Raw genomic sequence first — 15,082 nt, forward strand, 5'->3', positions numbered from 1 at the left:
TTTTCACAGAAACGAACTGCACAACCACACCTGCTTTTCCTTCACTCGCAGATAGAGGTTTCCAATCAGCCTTCCCCCCCCCCCCCCCCCCCCCCCAACAAAACGTAAATATATAACAAATTCTTAAATAATAAAGTCGATAACACCCAATAGACACAATTTTCATTTCATTGGTTGACTGCTGACATAAAAAAAGGAGATGCTCTTTACAGTCGAGGAAGTCTTAGAACATTTCCCTTTAAAACATAAACCTGTTTCAAAACCTCTATCACGTTAACAATTTCTTTGCTAGCCATTGGCAAAATTTCATGTGTACCTTCAACCATTTCCAATAAGTCAGTTAGAATAAAAGGTTTATCATCTATGTTACCCGTTTCAACAATTTTATAATAAGTGTCGAATTTCAATAGCAGTTTCATCAATTTGTGTCTCACGTTCTAGATAAAGAATGCAGAGAATGTATTTTTCATCAATTGATAACTTTTGAATTTAATTATGTTATTTAGCAACTTACATCATCTTGTATAAGAGGTATTGCAGGTTTTAGGTCGTGATATGTTGGCCAATCTTCCTGACACGGTGGACAATTACAGTTGAAATAATACTGTTCCGAAAGTTTCTTTTGCCTCTCAGATGTTGTAGAAATGGCATAGTGATAACCATAATCACAAAATATCTGGAAAAACATAATTTACATTATCATACTTTATCAAAGTTATGATAACATAATTTACTTTAATAAGTTATAATAATATAATTTTCGTGAACACTTTTATATATTACTACATACTTGTTCACCTGGTTTAATAGGGAACATGGTTATCATAGTCATATTCCTGCCTTTTCCAACCCTTGTTGTGTTTGTATTACAGCTATGATTGAAGAAACTGGAAAATAGCAATGCGCCAATACCAAGATCAACATCAGCAGATCTCAACTCTACAATCTGAAAGTATTAATTTCATTAACATTTAATAATAAGAGGATTATTTCAATTTCTTCCCATAATAGAAATTATTTATAACTCGGCTTAGTCAGTAACAATTGTAGCTTTTGTGTATTAATTTTTTCCATAACAACATACCGTGAATGAATTACTAAGAATCATTTGCTGGTGCCTCATCAACAGGCCACCAAAGAATGTGATGTCAGGATTCTCTATTAATAGAGACAAATCATTCTTCAGTGGCTTACCAAACATGTTAGTGCATGTAGCCAAAATATACAAAGTAACAGAATGATCCAAAGACATGCTAAACAGATCATCGACTGAACGTTTTTCACTATTAGTTGCAAGACTTAATAAACTTCTGTACTGAAGGCTTTCAAAAGTTCCATTCTTAGAGAAACCTTTCGTACGAGGATCTGGAAATGTTTAATTTTAAGGAATAAATATAAATAATCTCAAACAAAAATAAATAGAAATGTCTTCCTATGATTAGAAATGTCTATATCAATGTCTTCCCTATATATTTACCATTGTGCCTATCAATTTCTTCCAATTCTTTTCTTATATTATCTATACTACTTTCTCTTACAGCCTGTATGGCTATTCTTAAGCTTAATAAATCTATGGAACCACTGTTCATGTTCAACATTGAGGAAAATACAACACATTCCATGTCATGGCACTTCTTCCATTGCTCTATTCTACATTCTTCAGAGCAATACATGACATTGGTGCAACCATTGCAAGGTATGTTGGCCCAGCATACTTCTAAGCAATTTGAGCAGTGAGTATACAATTCACTTTGTAATAATATCATTGAATAAAACTGTTCTATGACAATTACTTCTCCAGCATTTATTTTGCGGTTGGCTACAATATGCCTACCATAGTCTTCATTATAAATCAAGCTTATTGCATCTGATGCACATGGAATTTCCTTGTTATAACTCTCTATTTCAAAGGGACAACTTTTATTATTTAATTCTGTATTATTGGTATGTTCCAAAGAAATTTTTTTTTTCTGCATGGCCTTCAAACTTTCAGCTTTTCTCATATAAAGCTTGGCTTTTAAATGATCTGGATATGGTAAAACTAATGCTCTATCTACATCTCTAATGCACTCTTCATACTTGTGCACCTTTAACAAAACTGCAGATCTATTAGCATATGCTAAGGCAAGTTGTTTGGACGAGCATGGTGCATTTGCTACACTTTTAGTGTATAGTTCTAAAGCTTCTATACAAGCAGCTCTTGTCAAACGACCCGTGGTATATAACTTATTACCTTGTGCTCTAAATTTCTCGGCTATATCAGCGTTTTTTAAATTACGATGTACCCTAGGAATTATATTATACTCTAACATCACATTTAAAGTAAATTTTATTCTGTCTTCGTCTGTACATAATGTTCCGTATTCGCTAGAAATCTGCTCGAGTTCATCAAATGTTAGTTTCCTCATCAGTAAGTACATCAATTTCTCCATGTTGTAAAATGTAAAAAAAAAGTTAGTTCTGTTGTTGATGTTGTAGCCACGTAATCGGTACGTATATGTACATTGGCGTCAGAGCTCTGACCGCTTTATATACCACTTTCTTCCAGGAAAAGTAGAAGTGTATCGAGCAATCGACCTTTATTCTCAGTTATAATAAAAATACAAAATTTCTACTTGTATTAAATATTTACGTTATAAGTTTGTATTTTACTAATTAACAGAACACACTGTACGTTATCATGTTTCATGAGCGACACGAACATAGTCACTAGTTTATATTACGACCGCGCTATTAGACTATACGCTTTCAATTAATGGCGACAAGAGGGAAGTTCGAATGTAAATACAAATTTATATCATATATTTATATAGAGATACAGTATCGGCTGAGAGAAATAACTGAGAATATGTAAGGAGATAATGAGAGAGTTCCCACGAAATTCTTCGTTGAGCCTTTTTTTTTATCTAGCGAGACTAATCGAGGAAGGTAGAGAAAATCACGTAGCCTCTCATAAGACCCTCTCCGATTTCACATGAACTAGACGAGTCACAATAGCAAACCCGGATCTTTCGGGAGTATATCTAGTCGGTTGGCAGTGGTGCCAACCGTCTACGCTTCGTGGTTCCGCCATATTGGACTTGTACCAGCTCCATCTATAGTCTAAACGAGCAATTAAGACCGTGCGAAATCTTAGGGACTTTTTGCGCGAGACATCACTGACTATCATTCTCACTATCGTTAGGTATCTGTCTCACTCATGGTACATATTATGCTCACGCCAGTTTCCGCTTTGTGATCATGGACTTTTATAAGACTACTCGTTCTCGAAAAAGATAGCTTCGCTGAGACGTTAATTGTTTGACTTGCCGAAGCTGGTTATTAGGCTCCCCGCGAGTTACGTTAAAGGTAAGATATCATGGCATTCGAGCTGCATGATTTATGGTAAAAAATAGTGACATCGATAATCAATAACAAGTTGAATAAAATGGAAACATACCGATTATCAAACAGCTTTATGACGCCTTCTACACACTCTACGTGACGTATCTTGCTCTTTTTTTTCTCCATTCTGACGAAAAGAATTCGTGGAAAATAAATTCGGTCCTATTCTCGTTTGTCGCATTACGCGCAGGAAGGTCTGTCTCTCGTTGAGTAACTGCTATTTCACATTTGTGACAGATCGATCTCGACGAAAACGTAAATAGCATCGTTTCTATTTTTCCCCATATTCACGGTGAGTACTATTCCATTTAGGTTGCACGGATGCATTTTTCTTAGTTGATGTTATCTTTTTTTCAAACTGTGCCATTCATAAAATCTAGCTGATTAATTGCACAGCTCAGTATTATAATTTACCACTCTTTGAACTTTCCAATGATTTATCAGAATCGGAGTGTTGTAAATTGTTTCATTACTGATTATATTCCTCCCACTTCATCTTAATTATTTATATGAAAATTATATATATTTTGAATTGTTTGTAAAAAGATCATAAATCATTCTCGAAAATATTGTTTTCGTAGAAATTTTCATAAATAACTACTAATCGAATGGATTCAATTTTGATGTGACAATCAATACTTGGATTCCTACATCCCATGAGCTATTAGGAAACATTGCAATTATAAAGTAATGAAATACAAACTGTTAGAAGATCATGTTAACGCAATATCATGTAATATGTTTTAGGACAGATTTTTTTAATGGAACGGTAAAAACACTGAGTCTTAATGGAGGGTCCATTAGAAATAAAAGCTTCTGCTCCAGGAGTAGAAGAGCCTATAAAGTCAGAAGCACCTGTGCAAAATCCTGATAGTAGCGATCGAAGCGATGGTGCTGTGTCACCACCTCCAAATTGCAGTATTTGTTTGGGAAAGCTGGTAAACACGTCGTTTACAGACAGCTGCCTTCATCAGTTTTGTTTCACATGTCTGCTACAATGGTCCAAAATAAAAACAGAGTGTCCACTATGCAAACAGACCTTCAAATCCATTATACATAATGTTAGATCAGAAGAAGATTATGATCAGTACCATGTGCCTAGGGAGCTGGCTACCTTTGATATCAACTTAGATCTTGGGCATTCAGTGGATGTCATCGGGCATCGTTTTCATTATAGGTATACACAATCTTACCTCAAAACGATTTCGTATTGTTAGTTGTACATAAATTGTTTCAATGTCTTTTAGAACAACTAGGATGGGACATAATCGAAATCCACACGAAGTGCTGCTTAATCCAGAGCAAGTTGCAAGAAGAGAACAGTTGCCAAGCATAGCTCCACAAGTTCCCATCGGAGAACGTCTACGTAGACGTGTAAATCATTCGGTTTATCGTCGGTCCATTTATGTGCACGGTATCTGGGCTACAGCATTGCCTGATGTGTTTGGTCGTTTTCGCGATTGTAGCGCAGAATATTATCGGTTAGTTTCTATCCCATTGTCGCGCGAAGAATTAATGTATAGTGGGTAACTATACTTCGTTCACAGGAGAGAACCAAGAGAGTTAAACCGACTCATCCCTTGGTTAAATAGAGAATTACAAGCGTTACTTAATAACAATGCGCAGCATTGCGCGTATGTCTTGAGAATTATATTGGATGCCCTCAGTCAATACGACATCAGAAGCAGCGAGTTCCGAAACCTAGTACATCCCTATTTTGGAACATTCACGGATCACTTTGTACATGAACTACTCAATTATGCACGGACTAACTTCGATCTAGTTGGGTACGATCAGTCTGTGATCTATTTACCTCAAGGTACATTTAATTGTGTTACCTAAATTTACTTGCATATTATTGCAGGCATAATTCAGTGACTTGTCCTATTACAAGTTATACGAGATTTATCATATTTTCTCACATATAAAATAAATTTTACTCTGTTGCAGGAATTTCGAATGAATATGTACCAAATATCGATTCGCCAACATCCAGTAGCAGTATTAGTTCCGACGATTCAGATGTCCGAGTTCTGGATGAAGCAATAGATCTCAGAATGAATACTGTAACACCCAGCACAGGACCCCATACAATTAGCGTACCTGGTAAATTTTTATCTCTCCAAATAATCTACTTTATACACAAAAATTTGGAGTGCAGTTGAAAGTAATTTTATCATCCAGGTCCAAGTACTGTAGGACAGATTTTCCACGCAGATATGCCTTTCAATGTACCGGACGTTTTGACTATTTCATCCGACTTTTCTTCGTCCGACAATGATTGTGAAGTAATTGGATACGTGAAACCTCGTCACGAGAGAACGCCGGAAATCATAGAATTAGTATCTTCAGATCCTGAAGAAGTAAACGTTTCTCAAACAACAAACGACAATGCACAGTAAGTAAACGCTCGATTCTAAGATGTATCTTAAGAATAACCAATCTCTCAATAATATTTCAGGTCTTCCGCGTCTGCATTTTATGGAGACAATTCAACTCTACCCAGTACATCCCATACCATTAAGAAACGAGGCTCTATCTCATCGTCCACGGACACCGATTCAGACCTTGATTATATTTGTAGAAGGGGCGAGAGGTATCAAAGTTGTTCCAGAAAATCGAAGAGGAATACAAGCACCAAAAGATGCAATCATTCAGGCGAAACTAGAATCCGCAAACGGGCGAGGGATTTGTCTAGTTCTGAAGAGAGCGAACTAAGGAAACGAGTAACGAAGAGAACTTCGCGCACAATAAAGAAACGGATAAGTAGCAGCAGTGATTCCAGCTCTCACGAGAGTGAGATGAAGACAGTAAACGACAAGAAATCAAGATCTTCGCAAACCTCTACGAAAGGCACGGTACGTGTTCGTAAAGATTTAATTAAAAAGGAAAGTCGATATTTGGACGACGAATCATACAGTAGTGACAGCAGCAGCGAATCGGAGGAGGAAAAAAGCAACGTTAAGTCTCGAACTTTTAAGAGGTCAAAGAGAGCTTACACTACCAGCTCGAGCGATTACGAGATGGTAGCCGAGAAATTGACCAGAGCCATAGAAAAAGCCAGACAAACTTCGGACACAAAGGATTCTCACCGGAAAGAATGTAGGTATAAAGGCGATTGGCAATCCATGTCAAGGAGTAGCAGCGCCTCGTCTTATGCGTCTCAGAAAGAGAAAAAAGTTAGTTCTAGGCGACGAGAATCTCTGCGAGATCTTAGCGGTGATGATAGCAATTCGAATAGAGACGTATCAAGGAAGAAATTAATTTTGTTAAAGAAACCGAAATCGCTGGTTGTAAGTAGCTCGAAATCAGACGATGATCGTTTTCGTTCTCATAGTCAGTGTAGCAATTACTCAAGTAAATCGCACACGCATAAGAAAAAGTCAAAACACAAAGACAAGCATAAAAGCAAGAAGAGGAAACGATCCAACAGTAGAACGTACAGCTCGTCTATGCGATCACGATTAACTCGACGACACCCTACTTAAAAATTTGTACGTTCGCGATTCATTGAAACATTCCGATTCGAAGAATGATTCAAATAAATGCAAAATAAAGGGGGGCAAGCTTCTGAGAAATGCTAGGAGCCATAGAAGATCTCAGGGTAACACCAAATCAAAATCAATGGCATCGCGAGGATGCATATAATCGTTGATTAACTCGAAAAATTGAAGAAGATGCTACTGATGAACAACCCTTGAACGAACAGCTTTATACTGAACATTTTTCTAAACCAGTTGTGCGTGCATAAACTACAAACGATGATGAAGCATGGTGTATCACTTATTTGCGGTTTAGAGGCAACATTCTTTACGAGAAGACTATAAGAGTACTGCGTCATACAAAATATGCATTCGTATTGTTTCATTCCTTTGCCTTTTAAAATGAGGATATGGCTTCCATTTCTGTTATAAAAAGAATATCTAAAGATTCTGTATAAAGGTACCGACATTTTCTCCTATTCATAATTGTTTCTTCGGTATAAATTGATTGGTTAAAAAAGAAGATTACCCAGATACAATACCATGATTCTGGCTAGCGTGTTATAGAGCAGCGCATATTCTACACACGAGAAGATTCACAGATTATGTGGTTATAACTATTATAACTATAATTTTCATCAATTGTACAATAAATTTGGGTATATTTCTTTACGATTTTAATTCCCAAAGAATGTTTGTAAATATACGTGTATCTTATAAACAAATAATTTAATTAAAATGTTCACATAAATATAATTTTTTGTAAAGTAGGTAACCTAGAAATGTTATATGTATATTATACATGTTATACGTAAATCATAAAATAACTGGTTTGTAACAGGTAACACTGTTTTTAATTCTTTTTAAAACTGTTACATATTTCTATTATTGACAACAGTCTTAAATCATATTTTACTTTCCTCTTTTTTTGAGCGAAATTTATTATTCATTTTTCATTAAAACAATATGTATTTTTTTAATGCATAATTTACACTTGCGTTTGCATGATTTGGACTCTGAATTATGTGAAGTGAACTCCCTCTGCGTTGAACACATGTAAAAGGCTAAAATAAAATTTATATTATGAAATGGAGTACAGATCGTAATGCACAAAGCAGTGTAAACACAAGAATCGCATTATACCTGATGAAATCATCTATGTCCATGGTTCTAGCACGTTTACATTCAGCATTTGCCTTTAGCAAAATATCGTTTACCATCTCCTTAATATCAAATCCTTCTGGTATTATCTAAATATTACATAAAAGAAATATTTTTACATAGTTCAGAAATGTTCTTCAGCGATTCAACAATATTAATTACCTTATTATTAAGACTGCAATGAAGCTTGTAATTTCTCTCCAGCATTGTTAATACTGTGGTCTGCTTAAATGCTGCAGAAAGAGTTTTGTTTTTTCTAACAAATGCAATTCGCGTTAAACCATCCCATTCTTGGTAATTAATAGGAGGTGGTGGATTGCGAGGTTCTATTCTAACTACATTCGATTCCACTTTTGGGGGTGGTCTAAAATTATTTTTTCCTACTTTCATTAGCATGTCTACCCTTGCTAACAACTGGGTATTTATACTTAAACGACAATATAGTTTATCTCCTGGTTTAGCCACCAAACGTTCAGCAAACTCTCTTTGAAACATAAGTACGGCACATCTGTAGAAAATAATGTGCTGATCAAACCCATTTCCTCTTGTGTGGCCTATATATGTACGTGTTAAAAATTAGTTTTGAAAACTAGTCCTTTTCTATTTCTTTATCACCTACATATTGTAAATTACCTGAATAGTGGCCTATGTAAAAGTAGTTTAAATACCAAGGGCGATGATATCTTATATGGTATATTAGCAACACATAAGTCAAAGAATGGTAGTTCCATCTTTAATACATCACCAATCATAATCTGCAGTTTAGCCTGGTACGGTGTACCTTGCACACGCTTTTGTAACTCAGCTACCATCCTAGTGTCTAATTCGCATGCTATAACTTTTTTGCACTTGTCCAATAATTTTACTGTCATGTTACCAGTACCAGGACCAATTTCTAAAATAACATCTGTTGATCTAACAGCAGCTTTTTCTACCATACTTTGAATTATCAATGGATTTTTCAAAATGTGTTGTCCAATATCCGTATTAAACATAATACCTAATATAAATAAACTTAATATGTATTTATATTTTCCATTATAGTTCAATTATTTGTAGGCTATACAAAATGATACATACCCTGTCTTGCAACATCCTTGTGCACGCGAGACTTTTTCTCCACTCGTACTTTTGGCATTTTGCTTCTCTTTTTATAATATAAAAATTCACAAACAAAATAATGGTAAACAATTATGCGCCGCCAGGTTATGTGTCGTCAGTTCACATGGTACGTAAGCTTAATTCATAAATTGAATAGATGATAATGTCACAAACGAAACTACGCTCTCTATGTTGAAACGCAAAATATTTTCTAACTACATACATCAAATGGTACGCTCACATTGGTAAAGTCATTTATAGAAGTAAGACTTCTATAACTAGAGGGTGCCACTATATACTTCTCAAACTGAATTAATTATTTCAATAAATAATGAAATAATGATTACGTTTATTTTCAAAGACTAATAATAAAGATGTAATTTATATAATTATAATAATTATACGATGTTACAAACTATAGTTTATGCTCACTACGCTATAAATCTAATTCAAAATTTCTTGAGATTAAGTACTTGATCTTCTAATTCTGCTATTTTCTAGAAATTTTTGGATATCATAAATTAATATTGAAATTTACAAAATATAATTAATAAATGTAATAATAGAGCGTTGAATACCTTAAGATATTCCTGTGTTTGAGATTCCTTTGATGCCTCAGCCTCTGCTAATAATGTCTTGTACCTCTCTTCTAAAAGTGTGACAATATTATCTACTTCACTATGCTTTTTAGTATTTAAAATTGTAGAGAACTCATTCTTTTGTTCTTGCAATTGTAACTGCAAGCTTTTTATTTCCAAATCTTTGTTCTAAAAGACAACATAGATTACCTGACATTTATAAAATCAAAATACAATTTTTATGTAACTATAGTATTCACAGTGTTAAACTAAGTACCTGTATCACTCTTAACATTTGTTTCTCGTGATCATAACTAGTTTTCTCTTTCGATTTTTCTAGCTTTGCGACAAACTTCTTTAGTTCAGAAACTTTGGATAATAGATTCTCATATTGTTGCTGTGTCTCACATTCTATCTCACTTTTCCAATTATTAATTTCATCTCTCAAAATATTATATTGCTCTGCTAATGTAGTTTGGAATATCTCCTCCTAAATAAAATATTAAAATATAATATATAATAATAATAATTTATTGAAATACATCATTTAACTGTACGTTTTTTATCCTCGATTCTAATTTTAGTTCCAAATCAAAAATTTTATTATTCAGTTTTTCTACATCATTCTTTTTCTTTGTATCATTTCGAAATAATTCCGAATCTTTCACTTCTAATTCTTTGTTTCTTTCCTGTGCAAATTGTTCAAATTGATTACATAGGATCTTAATTTTTTCCATCAAATTGTTTTTCATTTCTTCGGTTTCTTTATTCTGCAAAAACATATCTGTCACATTTTTCATACCAAAAACAATAATTTTTCATCTTACCTTACCATGGATGATTTCCACTAATTTTTCATCTATCATAGCTACGTTCGTATCCATTGCTTCATTTTTTGATCGAGTTTCATCTAGTTGATCCTTTAACTCGTTAAACTGTTCTACAACTGTAGAATGATATTCTTGCATAACTTGTTTACAATTCTTTTCCAACGAATTTTTTATCTTTTGTACATCAAATAACCTTTAATAATTGTCAAAACATATAAATTCTATTGTTGTTCCAGAATTTAATTTAGCTAGTACATTAAATAAGAACTTTCATTGACTTGGTACTAACTTAGATTTTAAAGTAGCAACATCAGATGCTAACTGGTTAACACTTGAATATAAATGGTTTTCTGCATAACGATTACTCTTCCCGGAATATTCTAGTAATTGTTTTTTCAAATAGTCGTTTTGTGTTTGCAATTCTTCGATAAAAGTATTCAGTGTATCGATACGGTGTTCATAAATTTTCAATTGATTTTTTCTCGCTGCATTTCGATGGCGAGAACGAATAGTTGGGGGTGCATTAGCTGAATCCAAGCACTGACCCATGCTACTAGTGTCCATTGCATGGTATTTCAATAATGGTTTGCTTCTATGGTGCTGTCTACATCTCATAGACATTTTGTAGTTGTTTAAAGTACTACAGAATGGTCTGACAACAAAGCTTGATAGATCACTGATAGATGAACTGGTACAGACCTGTATTTTAGACTGATTATTTGATTATCATAATAACGTACATACAATACTAGTTTAGATACCGTATGATACGACTTAGGGAGTGGTAGAAGTAGTCCACTGGGCGGGAATCTGCTAAAAATTCCTTCAATATGACCTGTTCTCAGTTGTCTGCATAACTCCAACAGATATTCATTTCTTAAACGACGTTGCGAGGTCTCATTGTGCAATTTATCCAGCCAGTCCCTACATAACTGCACACTCTCAACAGATGTCAGTTGCAATATGTAGGGTCTAACTTGCGTTAGAATCTCCTTGTAAGTTTCATCCAATTTTTCAGCTTCTTGATCTTCATACTTATCAATTTTTTGCATGGTCCTTATACGATTCGTTTGAAATATGACGCCGATCAAAACGAATAAAAAAAGACATTTTTACGAAGTCTTCACCTTTCAAAAAATCGTTGTTTTTGTTTTTATGCCAAAACGATAATTTCACGACGAACGGTGTTGTAACAAAGAGGTGAAACATCAGCATATATGCTTATGTACATATTTAAATTTATCATTTATTACTATTTATCTCTATGCATCGTGTATTTGTGAGATTTTCCTATGTTTTACAGATGTTTAATATATTACATCAATAAATAGAGATTAAAGACAACTATTAGATTAGTTAATAAATAAATGGATAAAAAAGACTATATGAATTATATTATCTACTGTGCACAATCTTTTTTTTTTACAGCTGATCAATAATATCTTCAAAGGAACTTTGAAGAAATTTTCCAAAGAGTAAAAAAATACTTGCACGTACTATGTATGTAAGAAACGCTGATAATTAGAAGCAAGTATAGTGAGAACAATAACCAACAAGCATGGTTATTGAGCTTGATTATTGGGTCGAATCATAAGCAACTTCAACTATAAATGGATGACATTTACTATGCCGAAAATACTGCCTATGACTCGTATCGAACATCAAATAAATGCGAATAGTTAATAATAGAGTACACTCTTCGACACATTACTCGTAACTGCTACTTTTTTACTTAGATCGAAACAAATTTAAAGTAAAAAGCGACAGTTATCAATGACTCAACCCAATATATTATAATAATCCTTTCATAGCCAAGTATCACAGAACAGCTCGCAAAATGACAAAGCTCGATGATGAAGACATTTGTCACGACTTCGTTCACTCCTAAGCCAAGTATTAAAATAATCGTCCATTCTTTTATAAAATTATATCCCGTGTATTACACACGATCATTACTTCTCTTAAGACTATGCTTTTTACTTTGCTACTTCTACTTATAAGATAAAATTGTACAATTCACTAAAATCTTCGTACTTTGTTCATCAGCCTATCATTTTGTGTTTCTTTTTTTACCTGTATACGAGTTGGTCATTGAGATGTAAAGCAAATACTTCGAGAGATACTCTAGAGAGATACGCTAGAACCCTAAATACGACTATTCAACATAATTTGATTTTCTGCAGTCTGTTTCAATTCTACGAGCTTTCCTTTCATGGGCTGAATATTTGTACCTATCCACTCGTCCACCATCGTCGAGAAAAAAATACTTTCCATTTGAAACCTAAAGTAGCCCTCCAAGGAGGATAATTCCAATAATAATCTACAAAAGGTGTTCATCAGATTATTCACTGTTTCTTCATATTGTTATGATAAATGATCATGAAACATACTCTGTGAAAGCAGGTATTAAGTTCTCTAGCTGCATGGGATTTGTATAATTATTAGCCACTTGCCATGGATTCATCCATGTAGATATCCTGTAATATTGTAATTTCATAACAAGGAGAGAAACATTAAAGCTGCAACGTCTAAATTCTTACTTACTGTTCGCTAGCAACAATATTATGATATTTAGCTCGAAAATTCAAAAACCACTCTACACCTACTGCAACCTGCCATCCAGGAAAGAGCAAATTACTAGGTATTGGAGCAGGTCTTGGCTGCGGAGTTATGTGCAGAGGATGATCTATATATCCTAAGCTTTTAGCCACTTGATTATGAATGTGTTCAGAATAACCGTGCAGCCAGACTTTCAGGCATAACGCTAACGACGGTATTGCTGTGGGCAATAATTCACATAGTGTCGCATAGTGGTCGTACCTAGAAATCAAATTCGATAGAACAGTTCAGATGCTATTGAATGTAAGCTTACCTCGACCAGCCAGTGAATGCTGTTCCTCGAAACTCATGAACTTTATTCACGTGTATACTTAATTCTTCCAACCATTTTTCATGATTACTTATATGATGCCTTATAACCGGGACATGTTGTGATGAACCAGTGGCACCTTTAAATGCTGTGGCTGCCCACATACGTGGAAAAATTGCAGTGTACTTATCCCACAATCCTATTGAGATATTTTCGTATTTAAAATGCGATTAAAGTTAAGCATTTATGTGTCTGTTAAATTAAATATTATAGTATGGATTAACAAGAAATATACCATGAGGTAGTGCAAAATTATCTCTTGGATTATAATGCCAAATCATGGGCTCCACATATTTCCCAATATAGTGGTCTGAAAATTATACAAAATACCTTCATGAAGCAATTAAATGACGCTAGTTAACATGTATAAATTACTAAGATACCATTCAAAACCTGTAAATCTATAGATCTTAACATATCATCCCATATGATAGTCTTTAAATAGGGATATGTTTCTTGCACGTATTGTGCAACAGCCAAAATATGTTCCAGGTACAGAGATGGCTTTCCATATTTACTAGAGGCAGCACGTTTTGTGCACACTGAGCAAAGACCTAGATGCCAGACCTCGTCAGCACCTATATGTAAATATTGGATATCTGGATGAAAGCTAACTATTTGCCGGATTAAAGACTTAATCAAAGGCAAAGTTCTTGTGTTAGATGGACAAATTGAGCTTGGAAATTGCTCCACTTCTCTCAAGGATTTCCACTCGTTGTGTTTCAAGACAAACTGCAATTGTTATCATTATTAGTAATGTATTCTTGAATTCAATAGTGGAATCGAGATTCTATTTACCTCCATATGACCAAATGTTTGTACTAAAGGAACAATTGCTAAACCACAATCTCCAGCTATCTGTAAGATATGTTTAGCCTCCTGAACTGTGTACCCACTGGTGAAATTGCTCAAACCGTTGCTTCCTATAAGAGAAAGCTCTCGATTGTATGGAAATGTGTCTTCCCATTCTATGAGTATACCAGTGGCACCCCATGTTCTCAGAAGTGGAAATAACTGTAAATTATTATAAATGATTATAGTTTCTTTTATAAAGAATATTAAGATGCGATATTGAAAGTGGTAAAAAAATATATGATTTCATAAAAAAAGAAAAAAGAAAATAAAGATGACCTTCACAGATAAGAATGATGTAAATTAAGGTGATAATATCAGGTGAACAGATAATGGCTAGCTGTTTTAAATAAAAAAAGTTATACAATCGCATCGTTCAAAAAGAATATTCTAATATTAATATCGTGTGACTAATAAAAGAAAAAATATTATTATATATGTATAGATAGGATTCATTGATACAACTGTCAGAATAGGGATGGAGAGTGTAAACAATACAGTTCGGCACAGTATCAGACCTTTTCGAAGTAACACACCCGTGGTGGAGCACCTTTTAGATCTAAATGAACCAGCCTAGAACAGAAAGAACATTTTTTTGTGACGCGTCATTCGTTTAATCAGAAGCTTTGTACAAATTTCTGTTAAGCAGTGGCACATTTACCTGTGCAAGCCAAACGTCAAGTCGTCCATCTTTCCTCCATTACTACAACGTCATATAAAGAGTGTACAGTATCAAATTACCGTAAACATTTTTCCTATTAGAAA

General features: G+C 34.2%; 5 protein-coding genes across 8 annotated transcripts; 1 reads left to right on the forward strand and 4 right to left on the reverse strand.

The window, feature by feature from the left end:
* Positions 1-91: 91 nt before the first annotated feature.
* LOC144469513 (protein-lysine N-methyltransferase SMYD4) lies at positions 92-2,705 on the reverse strand. The gene is made up of 5 exons (XM_078179902.1): positions 1,478-2,705; positions 1,085-1,365; positions 791-946; positions 515-676; positions 92-437 (listed from the first exon to the last, which is right to left on the reverse strand). The coding sequence occupies exons 1-5, from the start codon at positions 2,430-2,432 to the stop codon at positions 207-209; spliced, it is 1,785 nt and encodes a 594-aa protein (XP_078036028.1). The 5' UTR covers positions 2,433-2,705; the 3' UTR covers positions 92-206.
* Positions 2,706-3,175: 470 nt separating this feature from the next.
* On the forward strand, positions 3,176-7,585 carry LOC144468660 (uncharacterized). Of its 3 annotated transcripts, none has more exons than XM_078178281.1 (8): positions 3,176-3,348; positions 3,454-3,676; positions 4,132-4,561; positions 4,632-4,865; positions 4,932-5,203; positions 5,335-5,490; positions 5,569-5,782; positions 5,846-7,585. In XM_078178281.1, the coding sequence occupies exons 3-8, from the start codon at positions 4,173-4,175 to the stop codon at positions 6,870-6,872; spliced, it is 2,292 nt and encodes a 763-aa protein (XP_078034407.1). In that variant the 5' UTR covers positions 3,176-3,348; positions 3,454-3,676; positions 4,132-4,172; the 3' UTR covers positions 6,873-7,585. The 3 variants fall into 3 exon arrangements, with proteins under 3 accessions (XP_078034407.1, XP_078034408.1, XP_078034405.1); XM_078178282.1 differs by having other exon boundaries at positions 3,622-3,676; XM_078178279.1 differs by lacking the exon at positions 3,454-3,676.
* A 207-nt stretch (positions 7,586-7,792) lies between these two features.
* LOC144468663 (putative dimethyladenosine transferase) lies at positions 7,793-9,563 on the reverse strand. The gene is made up of 5 exons (XM_078178286.1): positions 9,108-9,563; positions 8,661-9,027; positions 8,190-8,535; positions 8,010-8,116; positions 7,793-7,930 (listed from the first exon to the last, which is right to left on the reverse strand). The coding sequence occupies exons 1-5, from the start codon at positions 9,163-9,165 to the stop codon at positions 7,888-7,890; spliced, it is 921 nt and encodes a 306-aa protein (XP_078034412.1). The 5' UTR covers positions 9,166-9,563; the 3' UTR covers positions 7,793-7,887.
* Positions 9,564-9,983: 420 nt separating this feature from the next.
* LOC144468662 (uncharacterized) lies at positions 9,984-11,613 on the reverse strand. Of its 2 annotated transcripts, none has more exons than XM_078178284.1 (4): positions 11,298-11,613; positions 10,826-11,235; positions 10,539-10,729; positions 9,984-10,196 (listed from the first exon to the last, which is right to left on the reverse strand). In XM_078178284.1, the coding sequence occupies exons 1-4, from the start codon at positions 11,586-11,588 to the stop codon at positions 10,159-10,161; spliced, it is 930 nt and encodes a 309-aa protein (XP_078034410.1). In that variant the 5' UTR covers positions 11,589-11,613; the 3' UTR covers positions 9,984-10,158. The 2 variants fall into 2 exon arrangements, with proteins under 2 accessions (XP_078034410.1, XP_078034411.1); XM_078178285.1 differs by lacking the exon at positions 9,984-10,196 and adding an exon at positions 10,350-10,476.
* A 151-nt stretch (positions 11,614-11,764) lies between these two features.
* LOC144468661 (hexosaminidase D) lies at positions 11,765-15,060 on the reverse strand. Its single transcript, XM_078178283.1, has 9 exons — positions 14,979-15,060; positions 14,836-14,890; positions 14,264-14,479; positions 13,849-14,197; positions 13,701-13,775; positions 13,409-13,604; positions 13,081-13,356; positions 12,927-13,013; positions 11,765-12,856 (listed from the first exon to the last, which is right to left on the reverse strand). The coding sequence occupies exons 1-9, from the start codon at positions 15,005-15,007 to the stop codon at positions 12,682-12,684; spliced, it is 1,458 nt and encodes a 485-aa protein (XP_078034409.1). The 5' UTR covers positions 15,008-15,060; the 3' UTR covers positions 11,765-12,681.
* Positions 15,061-15,082: the final 22 nt, after the last annotated feature.

The sequence above is a fragment of the Augochlora pura genome, chromosome 4, assembly GCF_028453695.1.
Source record: "Augochlora pura isolate Apur16 chromosome 4, APUR_v2.2.1, whole genome shotgun sequence".
Lineage (NCBI taxonomy): Eukaryota > Metazoa > Arthropoda > Insecta > Hymenoptera > Halictidae > Augochlora > Augochlora pura.

Coding starts and splice junctions, on each gene's coding strand:
- LOC144468662 (XM_078178284.1), bottom strand. CDS start 11,588: ATGCAAAAAATTGATAAGTATGAAGATCAAGAAGCTGAAAAATTGGAT. Junction 11,236..11,297: donor TCCCTAAGTCGTATCATACG/GTATCTAAACTA, acceptor TCTAAAATACAG/GTCTGTACCAGTTCATCTAT. Junction 10,730..10,825: donor GTTGCTACTTTAAAATCTAA/GTTAGTACCAAG, acceptor CAATTATTAAAG/GTTATTTGATGTACAAAAGA.
- LOC144468660 (XM_078178281.1), top strand. CDS start 4,173: ATGGAGGGTCCATTAGAAATAAAAGCTTCTGCTCCAGGAGTAGAAGAG. Junction 5,491..5,568: donor CCATACAATTAGCGTACCTG/GTAAATTTTTAT, acceptor TTTATCATCCAG/GTCCAAGTACTGTAGGACAG. Junction 5,783..5,845: donor ACAACAAACGACAATGCACA/GTAAGTAAACGC, acceptor ATAATATTTCAG/GTCTTCCGCGTCTGCATTTT.
- LOC144468661 (XM_078178283.1), bottom strand. CDS start 15,007: ATGGACGACTTGACGTTTGGCTTGCACAG. Junction 13,776..13,848: donor AGATTTACAGGTTTTGAATG/GTATCTTAGTAA, acceptor TATAATTTTCAG/ACCACTATATTGGGAAATAT. Junction 12,857..12,926: donor TTAATACCTGCTTTCACAGA/GTATGTTTCATG, acceptor CACCTTTTGTAG/ATTATTATTGGAATTATCCT.
- LOC144469513 (XM_078179902.1), bottom strand. CDS start 2,432: ATGGAGAAATTGATGTACTTACTGATGAGGAAACTAACATTTGATGAA. Junction 1,366..1,477: donor AGAAATTGATAGGCACAATG/GTAAATATATAG, acceptor AAACATTTCCAG/ATCCTCGTACGAAAGGTTTC. Junction 677..790: donor CTATTAAACCAGGTGAACAA/GTATGTAGTAAT, acceptor ATGTTTTTCCAG/ATATTTTGTGATTATGGTTA.
- LOC144468663 (XM_078178286.1), bottom strand. CDS start 9,165: ATGCCAAAAGTACGAGTGGAGAAAAAGTCTCGCGTGCACAAGGATGTT. Junction 9,028..9,107: donor CAAGGATGTTGCAAGACAGG/GTATGTATCATT, acceptor TATTTATATTAG/GTATTATGTTTAATACGGAT. Junction 7,931..8,009: donor GACATAGATGATTTCATCAG/GTATAATGCGAT, acceptor ATTTTATTTTAG/CCTTTTACATGTGTTCAACG.